The following is a 24,929-nucleotide window of genomic DNA, read 5'->3' on the forward strand; positions in this document are numbered from 1 at the left end:
TCCGCACCCTTCGCGAGGACACTAGTGTGTGCTTCCATGAAACACTAAGGATGGAGAGTTCCACCTTAAATACCCATTTAAGTTCCATCTCTCCTCCGATGTAGGACAAGGTGCTACTTTCCCTCTTGTTTCAGCATTCAATGTTTCAAACACCCAACTTTGAGCATCGATATCTCATTCATCTTAGCTCGGTTTTGGACGTGGTTTAGTTCGTTGCGAAGCTCTTCCAACATAGAACACAAACCCACAAATAAATACATAAAACCCGCTCATTTTATTATATTTATTTCTAGTCCAAAATAGGAAAAAATTATTTTCCTATATTTGTGAAAAGTGCTATTTTCACCTATTTTTCCAACAGGTACCACCTAATACCATACGTGTAAAATATTTTTTTTTCAATCTCATACCTGAATATTCGTTTCATAGGTTTCGGGTATTTCTATTGGGCTTTTTTTTGCAATACCTATCAGTGCGTCAAGATTTCAGTACGTTTGTGTCAAGATATTTAAGAATCGTTAGGATCTAACGGTGCGTCACGATGTGTATAAAGGTGTGTCAAGACACGATGTGTATAAAGGTGCACCAAGATTTGAATCTTCATGACTATTTTTTTCTAGACGCATATACCCACCCCATTGATAAATGTGACTTTCTGGCGGCTTCTTAGAGCACCTCAAACGCTTGGTTTCGGAAGACCAGATGGCATGGATTTGGTGTTCGGTCTAGGACATCACACATAGAGGTCTCATTTGGAAGTGCGCATTGGTCCAGGCATCTGGATTTTCATACGAAGATGGCAAAAGGTGGGCCTCTCTCTCTCAAACAAACAAACACATGCGTATGTAGATATTTATTTTATTTTTAAGGAGTGTTTGAAAGTGAATCTAAACATTAGAGAAGAAACAAACATGTGTAAAGTATCCGTGAAAATTTGATGCAACAGTTTGATGCGTTTAAAAGTAGATATACCAAAATTGGGTTAGACACAATCCCTTTGTAGCATAACTTCACACACATGTATCTTAACATCTCACTTCTATAATTTTTAATTGCTATCCATAAGTATCATGAGTCATAACATATAAATAAAGTAAGAATATTCTTTAATTTGACTCACCAAAAGGGGCGCGTAAAAGAGTTCGAATCCGAAACCGAACTCAAATTGTCTCACATATCCAAAAATTTCGAATTTGAACTCGGATAGTATTTTAAAAAATTCTCGGATGTTTTGGATACCGATAGAAACCTCGCCCATAGCACGGTGGATCCCACCAGATTTACTGAAAATAAATCCAAAATTTACATCACTATAGTGAAAGTGTGAAACAGTCAAGCTCATACGAGCACAAAAGCATTGAATCTGGCTCTCGTTAGAACAAAACTAATGGCCCAATAAGTCTCAACTTGGGTGTGGACTAAAGACTTTTGAGACCACAACTATTAGCTATAATTAACACTTTAACACCAACCAACTATGGTCACTAGGTGACAATTTTGACTCTACACCACATTTTGAAGATTGACTTTATAAAATCAATAGTTCAACACCATTCATAAATTCTTCATAATGCTCCTAAAGGATTTTAAATCTCTCTTTCTTCTAAAAAATGAAATCTTTTTTGCTTAAAGTTTCTCTCCTTCTCTTCTTCTTGTTAAAGATTACCAACGGAGATGTGCTCTTCTCGTCGTTGCCACGGTCTCTTTTTGTCGTGGTCTCTACTACGGAAGGTCAAGGTAAAACCACACTCATAGTAATCAACTCGTGTTTGTTAGAGTTTTGTATGTGTTTTTTTACTTAATTCTAGTGGTTTTGATGCTTGTAATCCGTTTCGTACAATGAACACACACAATAAGAAGCATATTTGCGTGAATAGCGCCTAGTGGTGTCAGTTGCGTCGGGTTGGTGGGTTGGCGGATTGAATTAATGAATCCGAACACAACCCATAAATTTATTTGTCACCCTTAAAAGAGTAAACTGCTAAAATGGTCCCTGAGGTTTGGTAACTTTTGCCACTTTAGTCCAAAACTCAAACTTTTTGAATATGGGTCCCTGTGGTTTCAATTTTGTTGCTATTTTCATCCAAAATCAAAATCTTGTCAGATTTTTTCGGTTAACATCCAACTTTTTGTCTTTTTCCTCCCTTTTAATGAAGGGCAAATGATTTTTTTAACGTTTTATTATAACAATTTAAAAAAATCTGATCAGACTTTAACTGAAAAAGGTGGATGTTAACTGAAAAAAATTGACCAGGTTTTGCTTTTGGATAAAAATGGCAACAAAATTGAAACCACAGGGACCCAGGTTCAAAAGGTTTGAATTTTGGACTAAAGTGGCAAAAGTAACCAAACCTCAGGGACCATTTTGGCAGTTTACTCCCCTTAAAATCATGTAATATGAACATGGCCCGGGTAACCCATTTATCTAAACAAGTCAAACGGTTTAGCTTATCGTAAACGACTAAGCAAGTTGTAAACATGTAATATGTCATAAACATGTTGGATAAAATGGTTAAACGGGTTGGATATATGGGTTAAGTGGGTCCTAGATGGGTTTGGCGAGTTATGATAGAAGGGTTAAATGGTTAGCGTATCTAGGACCACCAGAGTATCAGCATCCACCAGCAGAACTTGAATGAGTTATTTTTAGTGACAATTAAATATGTAACTTGCAGTATTAAAAGCCGGTGAAGATAATATAACCGTTACCTTTGGATTAAACCAAACGGTCACAAACCAAAGCGACGAATCATACAAGAAAGTGAAAGTAAAGCTTTGTTATGCGCCGGTTAGCCAAATGGATCGAAAATGGAGGAAAACAAATGACAACCTAAAGAAAGACAAAACATGTCAGTTTACTATGTACAACAAACCTTATGAGAGGAATGTTGAAGGATTTAAGTGGGATATTGAGAAAGACGTGCCTACGGCCACATATTTTGTGAGATCATATGTTTATAATGATGCCGATGAAGAAATCGCGTACGGGCAAACAACAAACGATAAGAAGAGTGATAACTTGTTTATGATTGAAGGGATAAGCGGGCGTAGTATGTCGATTGATATTGCGTCCATTTGTTTTTCTGCTTTTGCTTTGTTATCACTTGTTGGTTTTTTCTTTATAGAAAAAAGACAATCTAAAGTCAAAAGTTGACTTGAAGTTTGCTTAAATGGGTGATATAATGTGATATACTCACCATGTTTTGGAAAACCATAGGAACTTATTTGTACTAGACAATTATAATTATAAAAGATATACATAATACAAAAATATTATATATCTAAGTGTTTATGTAGTTAATTTTTTGCCCGACTTTCTTAAAAAATAAAATCAGACTAGGAATCAAAAATCAGACGGAGTAGTAGGTATAAAGTAAATTGCCCAATGTTTCCAAATTAGTCCAACTTCCTACCTTTCTGGCATAAACCATATATTTCAGAGAGGTCGTATTTCTTTGGGTTGGTAGTAATGGAATGCTTTCATTATCTAAAATGAATCTCCACTATTTGAACATGGAACATCATAACAACGAATAAGAATGAAACAGGTATAGCTCCTATATGAACTTTATTGTAAACTCGTTTTTCCACATATTAAAAACATGGTAAATGTATTAAGAATACCTTCCGCACAAACTCTTGTAATCTCAAACATCCTTTGAAAATATGTAATCTTAAATATCCCTTTAAATTTAGAGATGTAAACAAACCAAATTTTAAGAGAAGTAGAGAACCATTCATGGTTCATATGAGGAAGTTCGTTTATTTATTAAACAAATGAACATAAATAAGGTTTATTGTTTTTTATATAACTGTTTCGGTTTTTTCTTCGGGCTAACCGTTTGCTAGCCGGGAGTGTTGTTTTTATATAGTTATGTTCCTTTTATAAAATAAGCAAACATAAAACAAAATTCTTGTTTGTTTATATATGTTCCTCAAAATATGTGTTCTTGTTTATAGAGAAATAACAATTGTGTGTGTATATATATCAATGTAATTGTATTAAAAAAATATTAATCATAAATTTATACATAAACGATTTTCACAATTACATAAGAAAATAAATGTTATGCACAATTTTTTTGAACAGCAAAATGTTATGAACAATTTACTCTGATACTGTTTATGTGAGTCTTAATTCATATATTTATGAACCAACACGAATAAGCGTATTTCCTCAACAAAGGAACACGAACAAAAAATATGTTCGCTCAACTGTTCGTGTTCATTAATTTGTTTGGTTAATCACTTATATCTAAACGAATGAACACGAACAAAACTCTTCCTTAATTGTTCGGTTTATTTATATGATTACTTAAAACTTAACAAAAAAAATGTTTTATTTATTTATTTTTTTCTTTAGTTTTTTAATATAATTAATTAATATTAGAATATTGTGATGCTTACAACATGGACCCACTCATGGACGCTTTCCGAACACCTGGCTAGAATTCCTTGTTAATCACTTAACCATGGCTTATTAAGTTATAGGCTGCTTTATGTGGTGTAATGGGCTATTGCTGGTGTACGGTGTGGGCCTAAATGACCATATTTTAGCCCCTAAAAAGCATGGTATCATTTACATTACTTGCCTTCTCTGCCTAATAATTCTTTGATTCCTTACCTTTTGTTTCTTTGTTTCAACTTTCACGTCACCTCAAATATTCAAACCTTGTTATGTTAACAATCCTCATTTTCATACTCAACCACTTGGAACCACTCATGTTTCAATCACGAGAAACCAACCCTCATTTTCAGCCTCGGGTACAACGGTACCCCCCACCCCATGACTCAGATGGTCCAAATGTTCTAGGGTCACAAGTACCCCAACGGTTCCAACCATCTCCTCCATCTGAGTCACCCCTACCCGTGGTTCCACTCTTACCACACCCGAAACAACCAAGTTCTCATTTGCCAATATCCTCCCCAGGGTCAGGGCAAGGGTCAGGGTCAGGATCAAGGCCAGGGCCAGGGCCAGCACCAGTACCCGTGTCTATACCTCCAAGGGGCCCACAACACTCACACCCCCCACATACAACCCACCAAGGTACACCTTTCTCCCGCTACCCTTCACCCCCTCTATTGGTCCCACCGCCACGAAAAACCAAACATCTAACATGGCTCATTGCTATATGTTGTGCTTTGTTTTGGATTATTGTAATACTCGGGGGCTTAATTCTTCTCATAGTCTACCTTGCGTACCGCCCACATTACCCTAAATTTGACATTACTAGTGCGAGCCTTAATGCCGCATATCTTGATCTCGGGTATCTTCTCAACGGCGATATCACTTTGCTAGCGAATTTCACTAATCCGAATAAAAAAGTTAGTGTGGAATTTCGATACATGGTTATTAACCTTTACTTTGAAGGTACTCTTATTGCTGCTCGGTATGTTGAACCGCTATCAGTGTCGCCAAGAGCGTATAAACTTAGAGATGTTCATATGGTCAGTAGCCAAATCCCGTTTTCAAGAATACGTGTTGCGCATCTAAACGAGCAAATGAGAACCGGAAGAGTCATGTTTGAAGCAAAGAGTTATCTTCGAACAACATCTACTATTGGTGGGTTTTTTCGTTACTCGTATTGGTTATATGGGCATTGTAAATTTGCGATGAGCAGTCCTCCTAGCGGAACTTTGGTTGGAAAAAATTGTGTGACGAAAAGATGACAACCGAAAACAAGAAGATTTTGGTCTAAAAATATCGACGGGGAGAAGAACGCGATGGCGAAAATTATAGTGACAGTTTATTATTGTTTTGATTTTGATTCGAATATGATTTGCAATGATTTGTCTTTTATAAGATTGATTGTAAAATTGATTATGTGAGTACATCTATATTGGCAATGTTGCATTTGCCAAGGTGTATAATGGAATGGGTTATGTTTTTGTAAATATTTTTAATGGAAATATTTCGTACATTTCTCGAATTTCTCAAAAATGGTTCAAAAGTTCTAAAATAATCAACAAAGTGATTTTTTTTTGAGTTAATTGCCTGGATGGTTCCTGCGGTTTTACGTTTAGTTCTCATCTTTTGGAAATAGAATGTATGCTTCCTATGGTTTGCTCGATTGTTACTCGGATAAACAATCGAGCACACCACAAGAAGCATACATGCTATTTCCAAAAGGTGAGGACTAAACGTGAAAAAAACATGAAACCACAGGGACCAAAATTTTATATAATGATATTGATTATGTTTTTTAGTTAACGGGCAAAGAACTCATTTATCTGATATTTCAAATGATATGACATCTATTACGTTATAAATATACTCATGATTTATAACTAGAGGGAACCCTGGCAGAGTGTTCAATCACTACAAGGAAAAGGAGCAATAGTGGCAACAAAATTCGTTGCTAAGACGTTGAGGTGTGGCATCGGGAAAGCTCGGGGAGCTGAGGTGGAGGGGGTCCCCGATCGGGAACACCCCCCCCCCCCCTCGATTAGATATTGGTGCCATCAGTGATTTTCTTCCGTTCGTTCGTCCCGAGCTCCAAAATTTGACCGTTTGGTTGATGACCATTGCCAACGGTCCAATTTAATAAAAAAAACCTTAAATTCATTATTTTTTTCCTATTTAAATACTACACATTCCATTTTTCAATTCACAATTTAACACACTTTCTCATTCTCTTAATCATCATTCACTCTTTTATCCAAAAGAAGTCATGGATCCGAGCCAATCGAATTCGCGTCCATTCTTTCCAAACACACCCGCCACTCCCTCGACTCAACCTCCACTCGTATACGCCACGACACCCATGGATCCGTTTTCGTTTAGTGGTTTTAGTCAAGCACAAAATTCTTGGCAAATGCAATACCAACATCAACAACATTTTATGCAAATGCAATCACAACCATCTCAAATGGCACCACCCCAACCGTTTACTTAAACCACACGAGCATGACTTTGTTTCTTTAGCCGTCGATGACGATGTTATACTCGAAACGCAACCACAAACGACAAAGGCAAAGAAGGAGAAAAAAAGAGCTCAAGAAAAGGCAGTCGGGAAGGCGGAGAGCATTCCTTGGACACCCGATGAGCTGGAGCACTTGCACGAGCGTGGGTTAAAGCTTCTACCGATCCGATATTATGTATAATTTTTTTTTTCTAAATAAAGTATAAATATTAATATTTGTAAACGTTGATATATTTTTTGTTTATAAACCTTGATTAAACTTTTTATTTTTAAAGTTGATTATACTTTTTTATCTAAAAACGTTGATTATATTTTTTTTTTATTTTAATGTGTATCAAGTAATCGATATAAACGATGAACCCGAGTTCAAAGATGAAACTCCTACTCCTGAATCAAGATGACCAGTTGGAAGGGAACGTGCGAAAGCTTCGGGTTCAAAGACAGCGAGCTCGAATGATGTATCAAAAGTTGATACAATTTTAGAAAAATTCAACCATTTTATGGGAGTGCAAGAGGAAAAGTACAAGAAGAAAGAGAAAGAAAAAGAAGAAGCGGTGTTGCTCTCAAGGGAGAGACTAGAGTTTGATAAGAGGTAACTCGAATTTGATATTCAAAATCAAGAAAGTGAAGAGTTCCGACTAATGAGAACCAATATCCAAAGTGTACCAGAAAGAGACCGTGTGGTGCTATCGATAATGGAGGACAAAATCGCAAGAAAATGGCTCGGAGAAAGTGGAAGTGGCTTTAGTTTTTTTAAAAGCTATTTTTATTTATATTATGTATATCTTTTTCTAGCCCATTTAATTTTATTTTTAATCAATGAAAACTTTTTATACTATAAAAATAATTTATGTATTAAAAAAATAAAAATAAAAATGAAAGAAGGAAAAAAGAGGAACCACACCCCACTCAGGGGAGAAAATGGTGAGGTGGAAAAAATGTGAAGTGACGCCTAAATGGACATAGGGAAAGGAAACCATACCCCATGGTCTAGTAATGGTGTTTGTCGCCCCTAATAGTATTAGCTAACCGTAGCAACTTCAGTCTTCAAACATGGCTACAAAATCTGCACCAGGAGGCTTGCCTTGGTTTGTCCATCTGCTCACATTGTGATTTTGTGTTAAATTTATCTTAAGATAGCTATAAATTTACAATTTTGCATACCTAAAATGCATTAGATAGTTATATTAATAAAATACAATACATCTTTTTGCCTTTATAATACTGTTTTAATGTTGTCTTCTAATTTTTTATCCAAACAAGTATAATTATTTTACACTTTCTACCGCCGATATCTCTTATAAAAATGTTGCTGAGAGTCTAAATTTAGAAAACTATAGATAGATATTCGTAGGTCTAATTCAAATATTTCAAGTACTTATACCTTTAAGTTTTATGTAATTTTATATTATTACAATTGTATGTCACACAGGCACATAACCTAACTTATCCCATATATAAAGAGTAAAATGCCCGGATAGTCCTTGTGGTTTCGCATTTTTTCACCTATAGTCCCCAACTTTTTAAAATTACCTAAATAGTCCCCAACTTTTCATTTTTTGTTCCCGGATAGTCCCTGGGTCTAACTTCAGTTTGTTTTCTCTGTTAAGTGGGTGCGAAATGACAAAAATACCCTTTCCTTTAAAAAGCCAAACCACAGGGACTATCCGAGCATCTTCTACATTTTTAGAGAAAAACCCACCACCACACTTTCCGGCGAACTTTTTCGGCGAAATTAATTTCCGGCGACTTTAAATATTGAACGCGAGTTATTCCAGCACCGCCGCCTTTCTGGTGAAATGACTTCGACCAAAACCACCACCCATCACTGTTCACGAACTCCAACCGTACACCACCACAGAAATCTCACATAGATTTTCACTTACAAAATACCAAAAGAAGTCTTGGTGCTTTCTATTTCAAACCACAAAAACCACGTTCCTCACCGGCGACGTAACCGTCACCGGAGAAACCGAGTCTGACTCACCGGCGCCACCACGAACAACCGTTGATCTCCGATGCTCCACACAACCACCACCTGCAACTTACCTCCGTCGACCAACCTGCAACCTTGTTCCGTTCATCTCCGACCAACCTGCAACTCTTGTTCTCCGTTAACTATCATCATCAAAACAACTTCCGCCGATCTTCATCTTTTCATCTCCGACAACAACCGTCGTCCAACCTCATCGTCGTGATCTTATCCGATTCTCCGACCTCCGTTCACCTCCGTCATTAACTATCACACCACCTCTCTGTTTCATTGTTCATCATCACCCAACCTTCATCACAATCTCCGTCACAATGCGCGGCGAATCAAAATACTAGTTAAGAATAAAGATGAACTAGCTATAATCTTGAAACTAAACTAAATTGGAAGTTATTGAGCTGAGCTGTTAAAAAAAAACTAAAACGGAAATTATATTATAAATTTATAATTATAAATAACAATGAACTAGCTATAATCTTGAAATTAAACTAAAATGGAAGTTATAATTAAGGAGTATACCGGACTAGAGGCGATAAGACCGTCATCAGAAAGTCTACCATAAGCCCTCCGACCATAGAAAGATATATAATCCTGAACTCTCGAATCAAAAAGATCAGATAGATTGTCTAATATAGAACTGTTTCCTCTTGATATTGTTCGATACTCCCAATGCATTATGGCTCTTACAGATGCAGCCCCCACATCATCTAAACCGCCCTCCACCGGAAAGGCGGCGGTGCCGGAATAACTCGCGTTCAAGATTTAAAGTCGCCGGAAATTAAATCGCCGGAAAGTGTGGTGGTGGGGTTTTTCTCTAAAAATGTAGAAGATGCCCGGATAGTCCCTGTGGTTTGGCCTTTTAAAGGAAAGGGTATTTTTGTCATTTCACACCCACTTAACAGAGAAAACAAACTGGAGTTAGACCCAGGGACTATCCGGGAACAAAAAATGAAAAGTTGGGGACTATTTAGGTAATTTTAGAAAGTTGAGGACTATAGGTGAAAAAATGCGAAATCACAGGGACTATCCGGGCATTTTTCTCATATATAAATGTTTTGAGACTTTAAGGTACATTATAATATAGTGTTTCAATTTAATGTAGTTTATCCCACGTATAAATGTTTTGAGACTTTAAGGTAAGTTATAATACAGTGTTTCAGTATAATATTATTACTAGGTTATTGCCCCGTGTAATACACGGGGTGAATCATAATTATAATGTGAAATAAAAAAAATATGTTCATAATATGATCTAAGTATATATAATATAGAGTAATATGTGGACCAAATACGAAATAAATATTGAAGTTTGTATAGCCATTCATAATAATATGATCTGTTATTTGTTTTAGGATTTGTCACAGGAACTTAAAATTTTGTACCACTACTAATATTTATTGTGACATTTTCTTGTTCAAAGGTAATGTGTCTGATTTTATTACTATAGTTGAGAAAATACTATGTATAGTGTAATACTTTACATGTACAATTGAACCAATGAAACATATATATAAGTGAAAAAATAAAAATAAAAATAAAGACATGAGACACCATACGACAACTAAGTAAATTTAATTTAAAAAAAAGGTATGACATTCCGAATGTGAAAATACCTTTCACAGACCTCTACATCTTAGTTGCAATAGGAAAAAATATGTATGTTAAGAGTTTACCTTGTTTTAAAACACATATATCTAACTTATCTAAAAATACATGATGTTTTCTATGTCACATAGATAATATGCATATTACTTATTTGACACGGTAAACTTATCTAAAAAAACATAATGTTTTCTATGTGACATAGATAATATGAATAGCATATGAAGAGTAAAAAAAACATACCTAGTATTTAGAATGAAGTGGAGTTTAATTCTAAATATTTGATGTAATATATTGAATATTAAATAATGATTTTTTATATTCTTGACAAAACTTTAATTATCACAAAAATCTAATTTGATTCTAGAATGAAAAGTAAAACTTACGAAATTGATTAAATGATTACTAATTTTATGGGTTTTTGTTTAATAATTCAAATCAAAACTAAATCCATAAATTATAGATTAGATTTAAAACTCATTTTAGACTTTAGATTTACAATCAAAATAAAATTCTAATACAATATTTAAATCTTTTTAATTTAAAATTTAAAGTTTATTAATAAATTATTGATGCTCTCATTGAATGACATGTGTTTCAAATCAGATTTTTTTTATTATATAGTAAGTATAGATGATTCTGTTAACAATATAGAGATATATCTTAATTTTTAAATTCTGAAACATATTTATTATTATTGTGTTAACAAATTAGGCACGTGTATATATGATGATATTTAAACCAAACAAAATTGAATCATCTGTTTTAACAAAAACTCCGGTAACATGTTTTAGCCATTCATACATATTTTAGCCTAGTAAATTAGCTATTTGACGAGAATATATCCATCCATATTAATACAAAAGTTAAGCTTAATAAATAGTTATAACTTATAAGGTTTTAGATTTACAATCAAAATAAAATTCTAATATAATATTTAAATCTTTTTAATTTAAAATTTAAAATTTATCAATAAATTATTGATGCCCTCATTGAATGACATGTGTCTCAAATCAGATTTCTTTTATTATATAGTATAGATAGTTTCTATAACCAAATATTTAAATTATTTTTAATAGAACAATAGTTGTGGCTAAGAATAATTCCTCATATATTCTTAGCGTAATTTTTAATTAATAAATAAGAATATAGTTGACATTGACTTTATCATTCGACCAAATTAGTTGAGACATCACATATTATGTATGATGTAAGCGGACATGATTTATTATTTATAAAATCTACATGCTTTTATAATAGAACCCCAAAACAAAGTATGGAATAAGGTTTTGAGCTATTATATATGAACCATTTATTTAATGAGTTACGCTAGAGTTGACTGGTTAAACGTATTTAATTAAACTTGTCCATCTTTTAGGATGTTTACGATCTGTTTAACTTAATTGTCACAGCCCATAAGTTTTTTTAATAGATTACAAGTTGATTACAGACTATTAATCCGTATGGATCGTTTAGATAAACAGGTTAAACACGTCATTTTCGGGTTGCATTTTTAAGCATGTCTCATTGGCCAGTATTTTTGACACAGAGAAATATATGGGTTTTTTCGGATTCAATGATTCAATCCGCCAACTCACCAATTCGAAATCCATCGACCTTCACGATTGACAATTCTATTTTACAAATTTTAGTAAACTATATATAATAACTTATATTATTATTATTATCGATTATCACTATTGTGGTTGGTCACATTCGAGACTCAGTGATGGTTTGATACGGGTTCAATCCAATGTTTTGAAAACCGAATCAGACTGGTTGGACCGGTAACCGGGGATCTAACAGGTCCAATTCACCCTATCATACCACCGGCGGTTGGATCGGAAAACTTGGTAGTTGAACCGGATTTTGATTTATTTTTTCAACTTTACCTTATATATTTTTATAATATTTACAGGATAACCTTACATCTGATCCGACCAATTCGACCAACAGACCGTTAAGAAAACCGATTCGACGTTTGGTCCGGTCCTGAAAACACTGGTTAAACCAAGACCCTAGTATGTGATTATATTATATACATCCTCTCATGGGACATGGCGTGAGGGGCTCGTAGAGGGCAAGTTCAGTTGTCCTATAACGGGTTAGAGAAACATCGCGTTTGAATAACACATTTAATTACTTGTTGTTTGAAGTTCTAGTAATTCCAATGATTTAAAGATTAAGTAAAAACAAAGACGGAATTACAGTGTATCTGGTGTTCAATTTACCCCGTCCGTCATATTTTTTTTCATCAATAGATGCATCCAACGAAATTACTTTGTGTAGTCTAACTTTTGAATTGCCTCACTAAAGTATAGGAAAATACATATTTTGATCATCTAGCTGAATTGTTTTAATAGATTGCCATCGCATGGTCTCGGCCATTCAGCTTCAACAAAGAGAAGATTCGTGGAGATGGAATTCGGGGTCTAATGTTATGTACACAGTCAAGGAAGTCAGAAGGTGGCTCTGCAGTGATCAAGGTAGTTCGAGTGGCGATATATACAAGTGGTGTAAGTGGATTCCGTCTAAATGTAACGTTTTTATGTGGCGAACTAACTTGGATAGAATACCTACGGCGTCTAACTTGGCGCGTAGGAATATTAATATAGGAGAGGGGTCGTGTCGTTTTTGCGGGGAAATGGAGGAGTCAACAGAACACATCTTCACGGCATGCTTGTATGCGAATGGGTTATGGAGTGGCTTGGTTGCTTGGATGAAGATCCCGCCACTGTTTTTGTTTTCTGTCCAAGACATTCTTCGAAGTGTGGAGGATTTGCCGATATCTACTACTAGGAAGGAGATAATCTATGGCATTTTGATCATTATGTGTTGGAAGATATGGGTGAACCGGAACGAGATAATCTTCAGACAAGGAAAGACTAACGTTTCTAAGTTAATAGCGGATGTTAAGGCTATTAGCTTTCTTTGGTTTAATAGTAGATCGAAACAGGATAAGGTAGATTGGAACAAATGGTGTATTTTTGATGTAACTTGATGTATTGGTTTGTGGTTATCTCCGGCTTGGAGATAGCCCGGTGTTTGTTTTTAATGAAGTTAGCCTTTCAAAAAAAAAAGCTGAATTGTTTTAATATCGTAACGTATAAAAAATTTATCTTGATTGTTCTAACAGTTAATTCAACTTTAATACACCAATAAAAATTATCTACCTATATTAATTCATAAGATATGAATGAATAATGACGTTTTTTCTTCTATTTTTTAAGTTTTAAATTTACTCAAGTGACTCAAAATAATATACATCTTCAATAACATAGTTTCTTTTTTCGTATCTAACTTTCGTTCGTTAATTTTATTTTACAAAAACTAAATACGCGATATAAGTTTTTAACCGGACTGAACCGGGGCCCACCGAAAAACATCGGTACCGTATTGGCACTATTAGAACATCTAATGGTATTCGTTTACTACAGTTTTCAATCGATGTAAGCCATGTGTCAACATACTTATATGGACTTAGCACGACTTTATTTTTTAAGTGTTATCTTTCGATTGCCATATTGAGTGTTGATGCTATATCGATACCGTAATGAACCAGGCCAATGTCGACCAGATTCCTACCATGAACGTTATTTTTTTCACTGCGTCTACGATTCATGTAAAATCTATAGAAATCGGGTCGCCCTCGTTGCGAAGCGCGGGTTACACCCGCTAGTTGTTATCAAAACTTATTTCCCGTCAATGCTTGCAGAGTAAGGTTCCAAGTTTTTTACCTCTTAATTACATAGCAATTTCTTTTCCAAAAGTCAAGTTTGACCAGTTATATAGTCAACGATGTGACATTGTAGCCAATTGTATTTATTTATTGTAATCAAACACACAAATATATATACATATAACGCTCAAATATCTTAGGTACGATCAAGTTTTGGCTAAAATGGGTGGCAAGAATTCAAGAGAGACGACACCAGACACCAGTTATCAACGGTCAAATAGCGTTACTTACGCCGCAAGGCATCAACATGCACCGGCACCACAAAGAAGGTTGGATCGGAGATATTCAAGAATAGGTGATAACTATGAGACACTTGAACAGGTAACTTGTGAATCAAGTAACGTACGATTTTATAAAATAGTTGTGAATCAAGTAACGTATAAAAACAACAACCATTTCCAGTAAATCTCACAAATAGTAAATAATCAAGTAACGCATAATTTTATAAAATAGTTGTGAATCAAGTAACGTATAAAAACAACAACCATTTCCAGTAAATCTCACAAATAGTAAATAATCAAGTAACGTATAATTTAATTTTATGAAATCGTTATAACATGTAAATGAAATGATAACAATAATAATATTATCTTTTAGGTTACATCCGCTCTTGCTCAAGCTGGTCTTGAATCATCAAATCTCATTGTTGGCATTGATTTCACCAAAAGTAATGAATGGACAGGTTAGTATATTTGATACTTCGTACCAAAAGCGCACTGCTCTAGCGGTATCCAGTGACTTTATTTAGGTGAAGTCATCAGTTGGAGTTTCGTTCGTGACAAAACGTCATGCGTAAGCTAGGGTTTTACAACACTGGCAGGGGCGGACCCAGGTTGATGGGTGGGTGGGCGGGCGCACACCTTGAGAAAAATAATTTAGTATATTTTTTAGTCAAAAAGCCTGATCACACCCCCCAGAAAAATAATTTTCATGTCCGCCACTGCACACTGGGCCTTTGACGGTGGGTTTCCCCTGGAATTGGTGACGGGTTGGGCCACTAACGTTGTCTACAAATGCGGGTATGGGTGGCCTTTTGCTTGTGGGTGTACCTGGTGGCTTGGCTTTGTTAGACGTTCAAAATGTTTTTTGATAATTCGTAATAACGGTCGCTAAATCTTTTATTTTATTCGTTGTTATCAGTCAGTATATGTTTTGTTACAAGCTTTGTCGCTGAATCTTTTATTTTGTTGCTAATCATAGTCAGTATATGTTTTTGTTACGAATTTGGTCGCTAAAAGTAACGAATTTGTAAAACAAAATTAGGGATGAGATCATACAACGGGAGAAGTTTACATAGCGTTGGGGCGTTACAAAATCCTTATGAACAAGCAATATCGATCATTGGGCAAACGTTAGCGGCTTTTGATGAGGATAATCTGATCCCGTGCTTTGGGTTTGGAGACGGTATAGAATTATACTATAGTTCATCTTGTAAGCCCGGTGTCTTATGATATTTGTTTCATTGACTTGTTTTTTACGTGTTTTGTAGCCTCGACACATGATCATGGTGTATTCAGTTTTTATCCGGATTCGCGTCCTTGTCAAGGGTTTGAGGATGTTTTGAGCCGTTATAGAGAGATAGTTCCTCAACTTAAACTTTCAGGTTGGTACTAAAATGTTACACAATGATAAGATTTTACCGGTCGTTATATTATTGAGTATAGGGCTACAAGAGAGTCAAGCCGATAGCAGCGGGGCCATGATTTTTTTTTTCGTATGATGTTAGTTTTTCCGGGTATTTGGATTTTTAACAACGCAGCGTTAATATTTCCGGGTCAGGTCACATCTAATTTCAACTTTAATAACGTTTAAAATCAAATTAGCAAATCTAATTTCAATTTTCAAACTTAAAAGAAAGTAAGAAGATAAAACTAATGTTTGATGTTTCATAAAGCCAATGGCCAAATGGGTATAATGTTTTTTTTTATGATAAAACTAATGGGGTCAACAAAATAAAAAAAATCATGGGGTCATTCGAACTTTTGTTATTATACATTCTCTGTATGAAACAACGGGAAAAAGATTGAAGTCAGTTGACCTTGAAACCGTAACTCAGGGCCGTCTCTGAAAATCACACAAAAAAAGGCCCTGTGCAAGATAAAAAATTTAGGCCCTATTCATTAACCCCACACTAAAACAGTTGAGCTTCTGAATTTGATTGGCAAAAAAAGTTGGGGCTTCGAAACAGTTGGGCTTTAACGTTCTTGGTTTATAAATCCAGGCCCTTTAAGTTTTTTTTCTTTAAAAACATACAGACTTTTTTTAGATATATATACAAAAAGAATTATAAATTTTTTCGGGCTCTATTTCGATTTGGGCCCAGAGCGATCACCCACCCAGCATTTGCTCTGGGCCGGCCCTGTACTACCCCCGCCACTGCGAGCCAAACTCGAGGACCTTAGACAAGCTCAAACTCAATAACTTTAACGAGCCATCAAGATACAGGGTCAAGAAATTCTAAGACCGGCTTGAGCTCAACTTGAATAGCTCAAAAATATATAAACACTAATATATATTCAGATTCTATAGACTATAGCATAGCACCTACAAGTTTAAGGTTGACTTTTTATATATTTTTGGATAGTATTTTGTGCCAAAACTATAACTCTAATATTGTAGTAAAAATCGTTTTATCGTAGGACCGACATCGTTTGCACCTATAATAGAAATGGCGATGACGATTGTTGAAGAAAGTGGTGGCCAATACCATGTCTTGTTGATTATAGCCGATGGTCAGGTGATCCCTCAAGCATACTAACAACAGTTAGTAAATCCTAAATGTATCGCGATTTATTTAAAAACCTTGTTTTTTTTCTACTCCGATTTAGGTAACAAGAAGTGTTGATACCGGATCTGGTCAGCTAAGTTCGCAAGAACGTAACACCATAGAGGCCATTGTTAAAGCAAGGTAGCATTTGACATGGGTTGCTTAACGACACATATTAATACCTAATAAATACGTCATTTCAATCATACGTTATTTCAAAATGTATTGTTTTATAGTTATCAAATCTTAATTATTAACTATTTTAATATTTCTTTTAGTTGGCCTATGTGATACATAGGTTTATAACTTAGCGCATGGCCGGCCCAAGCCCAAGTCAAATGAGGCTTGGGCCTTGGGTCACCAAAACTATAGGGCCTACATGTTAAAAGAAAATATATATTATATGGTATTAGGCTTCAGGGCTTGTCTGCAATTAAAATTATCAAGGGCCACCAAAGCAAAGGTAGATATGTGACGATTAAAACTATTGGGCCACCAAAACAAAGGCCGTTGCATAGGTTAGGGCGCTGTATAGCGGTATAGGTTAGGGCGGCAACTGGCAAGGCGAGATATACAGTCCCAAGCCCGGGTAAAGGAGGAGGGTTTTTCTCAATTTTTTTTTTTTTTTTTTGGAAAAAGGCCACAAGCTTTTTTGAGCCGGCCCTGACTTAGCGGACAATATATATAAAAAAAATCATCTATTGTGGAGTGAACTATTTGAATATCTTACCTTTGACATCATTAAATTAAGGGGTTTGCCCTAATAACTCCTTGTTTTACCGTTGCAGTAATCACCCGTTATCAATAATACTGGTTGGGGTTGGTGACGGTCCATGGGATTTGATGAAGGAGTTTGATGACAATATACCCGCTCGAACGTTTGACAATTTTCAGGTTTGAAATAACTTAACGTCACTAGAGAACATTGCATGTCTTTTTTTGTGACACGATTATTTGCTATTTTCTCTTAATAGTTTGTGAATTTCACGGATATCATGTCAAAGAATGTCGATCCATTGAGAAAACAAACAGAATTCGCAGTTAACGCGTTGATGGAAATACCTTCGCAATACCAAGCAACCCTTCAGCTCGGGATACTCGGGTAAACTCAAATATTTGTTTAGTATCAATAAATCAAGAATCATACGCGTAAAATAATAAGATGAACTTTAAGTGTTTTTACTTATTGTTACGTTGTTGATCAGTGCCCGAAGAGGTTATTCTCCAGCCACGGTTCCACTTCCTCCACCTTCCAACGACATTTTACGAAGCCCGAGTGTTCATCAATATCATGTTAATTAGATGCCTACATGTTCAAATTATACTTACAACAATATGGTAAGTATGTGATAAGAGTTTTCTATTACTCTAAAAGCATATGTAAATATTTCAACCACTTAACATACACAAAATGTTGTTAGTAGGTGTGCTCTGTGTGTCTTGATAAACCCAAGGATATGGCTTTCAGTTGCGGGTATCAGGTGCGATTTAAAAATTAAAACCCAATATGTTCTTTACAACTAACATATATCCTATTAAATTCTTATTGTTATTGTTGTTATTGTCGCGATTACCAGACATGTTGCGAGTGTGGGGTCGGTTTGTCGTTGTGTCCGATTTGTGAGAATCTGATCGTGACCAAAATAGTGTTGCATCAATAGACTCGACCAATGTGTGAAGACAGAGTGTATAAGACATTGAGTGTTTCATTTATTTGTAATATATTTTGGCTTGTGTTTTTTTTTTCATGAAATGGTTTTTCTTAAGATTTTTACTAAAACAAAAAATACAGATATGTCCTTTTTTATAATAACGAGTTTTTAGGACACGCACGTTGCAGCGTGATTGTGAAAGTGAACAAAAAAATAAACGTAAAAACGTTAAACAACGCACGTTGCATAGTGTAACTCGCCAAATTTAGATCGAAAAGTAAAACGTTTAAAAAATAAACAAAGAAAGTAAAAATAATCGTTATTTCTACCAACATAGCTGTAATATAACAAAAAAGAATATCGAAACGTGTCAGATTCTTTAACTTTTTTTGATATACAACTAAATAAAAGAAATAAAAACAAAACAGGTCCACCTTCACGAGTTGATGCGATTTGTATAAAAATAGAGTTATCAACTTAGAATTTTGAGTGAATTTCAAGAATTGTCCTTTATTTTTATACCAATTTTTAGGCGCTGTCCTTTATGTTAAAAATTGACGAGTTTTGTCCTTTATGTTCATATTATACACGTTTTGTCGTTTAGGCCTAACCCAGTTAGTTTTTTCAGTTAAATTTGGTCACGTGCTTTGCAAATGAAGGTATTTTTGTCAATTCAAAGGTTGCAAAAGCTTTGAGCTGTAAATCTGCCGTTGAACTTACCTTTGAATTGACAAAAATGCCCTCATGTGCAAAACACAATTAACTGGGTTAGGCCTAAAGGACCAAACGTGTATGATATGAAAACATAAAGGACAAAACTCGTCAATTTTAAACATAAAGGACAGCGCCTGAAAATGAGTATAAAGATAAAGGATAACCCTTGAAATTCACTCTAGAATTTTTTTCTAACAAAATATAAAGGAGTGACAAAAATCCCACAAAATATAAAGCAATTTTGAAGGGAAGTCAAGCAACCCTTTGCCTTGCCATGTCGAAGAGAAAGGGCTAGAGGGTTCTGCCCTAAAGGAAAGTACATAGAGCATAAGTACATAGAGCATGAAAAGTAGTACAAAATTAAATAGTATATTTGAGAGTGAAAAGAAATTTGTAAATTATATATATATATATGGAACCCATTAAGTCTAACTAACTCTTAGATCAATATTCACCATTGGATTTGGCTGAGATTAAATCTCAGCCACTTAAACTCACAAAAATAACTGATATGATGGCAGTTCAGAGCAGTTTACAGCAGTTGCTTGTGGTTTTCTCAACCTCCACCATGATCCCAAACCCACTTTCCCCATTATTCTTTATCCTCCTATTTCTCTGCTCAACTGCTTCCCCACATCGACATCATGGCTGGTATCTGCTATTTATCACGCTTACAAAATTGGATGGTTATCCCCTTCCGATATATCACTTGCTGAATCTCCCGTAGCCGAATCGATCACTCGTATATGTTCTTTTAGGGTTTGACTGACGTCTGAAGAGGTTAAGTTGGATGCCTTCAACATGTCCAATTGGAATCATGGAGGAGCCTCATCAGCCTCCAAAATACTGGATGAACGGTATGTTTTTTTCATACTTTTGACTTCTATGTCTTCTTCCTCTTCGACTTTCCATTCCACTGTTCTTCAATTTTCATTCGAGAATCGGATTTCCCATGTATTTCTAATGGGTTTTTTCTGTAAAAATGGTGATTTTATTTACGTGTTTGCAGATTTAATTTTCGTAACCAGCATACGTTTTTTTGGAATTCATGTGTCATCGACGGCGTTAGATCTCGCGTACATAGAGCTAATCGTAGCCTCTGGAACTGTAAGTCACGCAAAATTTTTTTATCTAAATCTTACTAATTTGATCTCAATTTCACTTCAGTATTGCTAATTTTATCTCAATTTTACATTGGGTATCACTTATTTGATTTTAGTTTCACATTGGGTATTGCTAATTTGATCTCAATTTCACTTTGGTATTGTTAATTTTATCTCGCTTTTACATCGGGTATCACTAATGTGATTTTAATTTCATTTGGGTATTTCTAATTAATGACATGAATTCAATTTTTTTGTGTTAATTGATTATGACAGGAATTAATTTTTTTAATCTTCGTTGGGTGAGCAACAACTATATTTTGATCTCATTATGAAATTCATAAACGTATCATCATGGATCTTAATGAGCAGGTTTGTATTGAAGACGACGATTGCTGCGTCATCATATCAAGAAGAATGAACAAGGTAAGGTGGATTTGGTAATGTATTTTAGGCAAATAGTATGCGTTGGTTAATCTACTTTCACATGAACATCTCAATAAGAAAACGAACAACAAATTTATGCAAGTGAGTACACTTTGCCTCATGATTGACACAAGAAATTTGCATCAAGTTGCTAATAGAGGTGAATACCCTTGTGCTATGCAGATGGGTTGTTGAGAATCAAATTAGGAAGAAGGATTTGTTGATTGATAAGTGTGACTCAAAACAAACAGCCTACATGTTTGGATGAAAGGACTCTATTCTACAAGTTAAAGGTATCGCAGTTGTGTTCTTTTAGTATATTTTCTTGCTACCAGTTTGCCTATTCTTTTAGTAAATTTTATCCAAGATAATATTTGTTTTGTGCAGGGAAAGTCAACAACGTAACTATTGACAAATGCACTATAATGGGTGTCGCATTCACGGTTAGTTATGTAATTGTGATTAATGATTATGTACATTTCAAATAGGGATGAGGTTTGGTACCGGTACCCAGTATCTAACGCTCATCCTAATTTCAAGTAGGGTGTTCACAATCCGGTTCAGCTGATTTTGACAAAAGTTTTGGCCTGAACCGCTAACTATGATTTTATACTTATATGAAGCCAATAAACCAAACTGGCCGAGCCAGGTCGGGTGGGTAGATCGGACCAAATTTAAAGATGGTTCATGTACATGTATATAGACGGTTCATGTACATGTATAATTTAATTAATAAAGATGGTTCATGTACATATATATAGACAGTTTAGTTGATTTGTCTATTTATGAACACCCCAAATTTAAAGCAGAAAAAGATAGAAACACTGACTTTTACATTTGAAAAATAGAATGTTGTTGCTGCTCGTGAAATTATTAACTACAACACTATTGAGGTGCAATGCCAGGTATCCATTTTATTTGATTCTTTGGAGTTGTTGAATGGTTCTACTATATCATGGAATGCTTATACTCAACCTTGCTGTTCGACTATTTCTGTAGACAACTCTTTAGGTTGCGGTGGTGGTGACGGCGACATTCGTTTTTCTCAAGTCTGATAAGACAAATGTCGGAGAGGCTGCTAGCACTTGATGAACCTGAGGTATATCATATTTTATCAACATCAGTTCATGCACATTAATTTGGCTTTCATCATATTTTATCAACATCAGTTCATGCACATTAATTTGGCTTTCACCAATTCAGTAGATGATAGGGATTGGCGAAAAGTGGTACTGTCGGCATCGATGGTGAATATTTGGATCTATTCAATGTTAAAACGCAACTGGTGTGTAAGACATCCCCTTGGAAATATCTAATTCATTAGTTTCAGTGTGATTACAAATAATTTGTTCAACGGCAGAATGGTTAAAACTTTATATTATATGTTTCTTTTATTGAAATAGGTATGAAATTCTACTCATCTGTGGCTGAACACAAGGTATATGAATCAAGGGCATTTAGAAGACGCTCGTAAGTTGTTTAATGTAATGCAAGTTAGAAATGTAGTGTCATGGAACTCTACAATATATAGGCATGCCCGAATCATACGGAATCATACTGTTATATCACACGCGGGGCATGTAAGGTTGTATGCAATAGGGATGAGCTCGGTACCAAGCGGTACCGAAAATCCCAAAAGATGGGTACCGGTACCGAAAATCCCAGGTACCGGTACCAAAAACGCTATATGTTGGTACCGAATCGGTACCGAAAATCGAGTCGGTTTGGGAAAGTCGGTACCCGTACCCGGTACCATTTGCTCATCCTTAGTATGCTATCTCTTAGTTAACTTATTTTGTTTGTTTCTAGGTAATTGGGAGCTTACAGTGTGTTCAAAAATGTCTATGTGTAAGTTAGTTTAGTTTTACATTATGCATTCATGAAACAATGGAAGTTAGAAAATACAGGATAGAAGGGAGTAAATCTCAAAGCCTTTTGTCAGTGGATGTCTCAGTTTGATTAAATAGTTTTTGGGCATTTTGACTTAGGTTGGTTTTGCATTGTTGCACTATAAGCTCCAACTATATTCACCTAAAAATTGCAACCGGCATGAGTGGCATTCGTAAGCTAGCTATCATGAGTTTTTCCTACTGGGAATGTTAAAAGAATGGTACTACCTTTAAGTAAATGAAGAAGCTTTTAAAAATGCTGGTAAGGCATTGTGAGTTTTCCCAAACGGGGTTCTTATGGTGGAAAAAAAAGAAGGTAATGACAAAGAATCAAATAGGATAAACTATTTGTTCTAATGCGTTTTATATGTTTCATGCGTAATGTTTGGATGTTGGACTTGTGTTTTTGTAGGATTGATACTCTACAAGAAGTGTTTGGGTTCCGGATATTCAAAATGTCTATGAGTTAGCTTTGATTTTACACATTTTTCTGGCTAAACATGTCATCAAAAATTTGGAAGATTTCTTGGTCAAAGGTGAGATCGTTGCAGAATCTTCTGTTGGCTATATCTTTTATTTTTCTTTAAGAATAAATAATGATAAATTGTCACTATATTTTTAATTTGGTCATTTGGGAAATTCGTTTTTTGTCTATCATGCTGATCTCTCAAGTGTGCTGACTATATGGCCAACTAAAGGGAATGGAGGATGCTGTCATGGCCTTGGAGGTATGTTTTTTGTGCATCACAACATATTTATGAAAATCACTTGCTTCTATTGTTTTGTCCTAATTCGGAAACCTTTCCAGTTTATAAAAGATGTACACGACATGATGATTAACAAGATGTACAAACTGTAAACTCCTCTATTATAAAGACTCTCTCGATGACATGGCGCATTCAGCTTTTGTTTATATGGTTTTGTACATGTTGATGTTAAAAAAACAATTTAGCCTTAAAGTAAGTGAACCTTCGTTGTTTTCAGTTTCTTCACCCGTACTACCTTCCTTCCTGACTTTTTGTTCTATTAGAAAATAATGGAGCTCTGTTGTCTTCTGATGACATGACATGCCAAATAACACTTGAAAAGAATGGAAAGGTCCTTGATATTGCTTTGTCGTTTCTTTTAGTGTGCTCAATCATTTTTTTCTTATAAGTTAAACGAATTGTACTTTGATATTAAACAAATATTGTTTTTGTTTAGAATGCAAAGAAAATTAGTTGTCATTATTACATAAAAATCCCGTCCACCGGACGGGTATTAAACTAGTTAATATAGGGTTAATATAGTTTCCTGCAAAAGAAAACGTGTTATACAACATGTTAATGCACTAAAAAAAATAAGTAATATAGGGATAATAGGGGTTCCTGTAAAAAAACCGTGTTATATAACATGTTGATGCACTAAAGAGATTAATAGAGCTCTCTGGCTAGAAAAATTGGGTTTCGTATCGTTGTTTAGTAGTTGTTTACGTTTAACCTCCCTAAAAAAGATTGTTTGATAAAGAACCATCTTTTGTTACCTTATTAGACTATGTTGGACCTTAATCAGACTCCCCAACATTTAACCCAACTGGAATTTTGTTGTGGTTCCAATCGGTACAATCGAATGACCAGAAAATAGATGGAAACCAGATTAGAAATATAGAAAGGTATTGAGATTTCACTAGTTATAAAAATCGTCGCCGCGTTGCAGCGAACTTATTTTGTTATTAGTCTGTGTTTATATGTGTTTGAAATCACTACGAGCGCGTTGCATACGGAATCGCTTACAAGAAAAAAAAAATGTAGAAAAAAACACTAAAAAATAACCGAAAGAAAATCAACAAAAAAGTTGTATGGTAATGATGTTGTTCGGTAGAAACCCGTAGTCAGAGATGAGCAAATAGTAACGGGTACGGTACCGAATTTCCTGAACCGAAAGATCCTAAGTACCAGTTCGGTACTGACGTTTGGCGTTCCTGGTACCGGTTCGCTAATGGTTTTTACCTTCATATACCGATACCGTAACCGGTATTTTCTGTACCAAAACCGATTCGGTATCAGTTGGCACCGAGCTCATCACTACCCTTGAAACTAAAAAAAAAGTTGTACGATACCGTTGTTCGTACGGTACCCGTGAGCA

The 24,929-nt window shown here is 35.1% G+C and overlaps 4 protein-coding genes across 7 annotated transcripts; all 4 read left to right on the forward strand.

Moving 5' to 3' along the window:
* The first annotated feature begins 1,539 nt into the window (after nt 1–1,539).
* Nucleotides 1,540–3,279, forward strand: LOC110923515 (high-affinity nitrate transporter 3.1). Its single transcript, XM_022167597.2, has 2 exons — nt 1,540–1,737; nt 2,676–3,279. Exons 1-2 carry the CDS (start codon nt 1,611–1,613, stop codon nt 3,152–3,154), a joined length of 606 nt encoding a protein of 201 aa, XP_022023289.1. The 5' UTR covers nt 1,540–1,610; the 3' UTR covers nt 3,155–3,279.
* A 1,422-nt stretch (nt 3,280–4,701) lies between these two features.
* LOC110925519 (NDR1/HIN1-like protein 13) lies at nt 4,702–5,904 on the forward strand. Its single transcript, XM_022169461.2, has one exon. It carries the CDS (start codon nt 4,723–4,725, stop codon nt 5,668–5,670), a length of 948 nt encoding a protein of 315 aa, XP_022025153.2. The 5' UTR covers nt 4,702–4,722; the 3' UTR covers nt 5,671–5,904.
* A 6,985-nt stretch (nt 5,905–12,889) lies between these two features.
* LOC118488943 lies at nt 12,890–13,516 on the forward strand. Its single transcript, XM_035986387.1, has one exon. It carries the CDS (start codon nt 12,890–12,892, stop codon nt 13,514–13,516), a length of 627 nt encoding a protein of 208 aa, XP_035842280.1.
* An 879-nt stretch (nt 13,517–14,395) lies between these two features.
* LOC110924174 (E3 ubiquitin-protein ligase RGLG2) lies at nt 14,396–23,926 on the forward strand. 4 transcript variants are annotated; one of them, XM_035986446.1, is made up of 21 exons: nt 14,396–14,575; nt 14,852–14,936; nt 15,518–15,658; nt 15,744–15,857; nt 16,894–16,991; nt 17,083–17,162; nt 17,810–17,915; nt 17,996–18,123; nt 18,227–18,359; nt 18,443–18,502; nt 20,146–20,244; nt 20,397–20,494; nt 20,863–20,916; nt 21,100–21,209; nt 21,304–21,359; nt 21,765–21,821; nt 21,916–22,015; nt 22,120–22,201; nt 22,320–23,121; nt 23,218–23,533; nt 23,614–23,926. In XM_035986446.1, exons 1-9 carry the CDS (start codon nt 14,417–14,419, stop codon nt 18,321–18,323), a joined length of 1,008 nt encoding a protein of 335 aa, XP_035842339.1. In that variant the 5' UTR covers nt 14,396–14,416; the 3' UTR covers nt 18,324–18,359; nt 18,443–18,502; nt 20,146–20,244; nt 20,397–20,494; nt 20,863–20,916; nt 21,100–21,209; nt 21,304–21,359; nt 21,765–21,821; nt 21,916–22,015; nt 22,120–22,201; nt 22,320–23,121; nt 23,218–23,533; nt 23,614–23,926. The 4 variants fall into 4 exon arrangements, with proteins under 4 accessions (XP_035842339.1, XP_035842340.1, XP_022023904.1 ...); XM_035986447.1 differs by having other exon boundaries at nt 18,446–18,502; XM_022168212.2 differs by lacking the exons at nt 20,146–20,244; nt 20,397–20,494; nt 20,863–20,916; ... (6 more) ...; nt 23,218–23,533; nt 23,614–23,926 and adding an exon at nt 18,599–18,828.
* Nucleotides 23,927–24,929: the final 1,003 nt, after the last annotated feature.

The sequence above is a fragment of the Helianthus annuus genome, chromosome 17 (assembly GCF_002127325.2).
Source record: "Helianthus annuus cultivar XRQ/B chromosome 17, HanXRQr2.0-SUNRISE, whole genome shotgun sequence".
NCBI lineage: Eukaryota > Viridiplantae > Streptophyta > Magnoliopsida > Asterales > Asteraceae > Helianthus > Helianthus annuus.

Bases quoted from the DNA above. Each gene is read 5' to 3' on its own strand.
- LOC110923515 (XM_022167597.2), top strand. From the start codon at position 1,611: ATGAAATCTTTTTTGCTTAAAGTTTCTCTCCTTCTCTTCTTCTTGTTA. The intron at 1,738-2,675 runs GTAAAACCACAC...TGTAACTTGCAG, and splicing joins CTCTACTACGGAAGGTCAAG to TATTAAAAGCCGGTGAAGAT.
- LOC110925519 (XM_022169461.2), top strand. From the start codon at position 4,723: ATGTTTCAATCACGAGAAACCAACCCTCATTTTCAGCCTCGGGTACAA.
- LOC118488943 (XM_035986387.1), top strand. From the start codon at position 12,890: ATGGTCTCGGCCATTCAGCTTCAACAAAGAGAAGATTCGTGGAGATGG.
- LOC110924174 (XM_035986446.1), top strand. From the start codon at position 14,417: ATGGGTGGCAAGAATTCAAGAGAGACGACACCAGACACCAGTTATCAA. The intron at 14,576-14,851 runs GTAACTTGTGAA...ATTATCTTTTAG, and splicing joins ACTATGAGACACTTGAACAG to GTTACATCCGCTCTTGCTCA. The intron at 16,992-17,082 runs GTGATCCCTCAA...ACTCCGATTTAG, and splicing joins TGATTATAGCCGATGGTCAG to GTAACAAGAAGTGTTGATAC.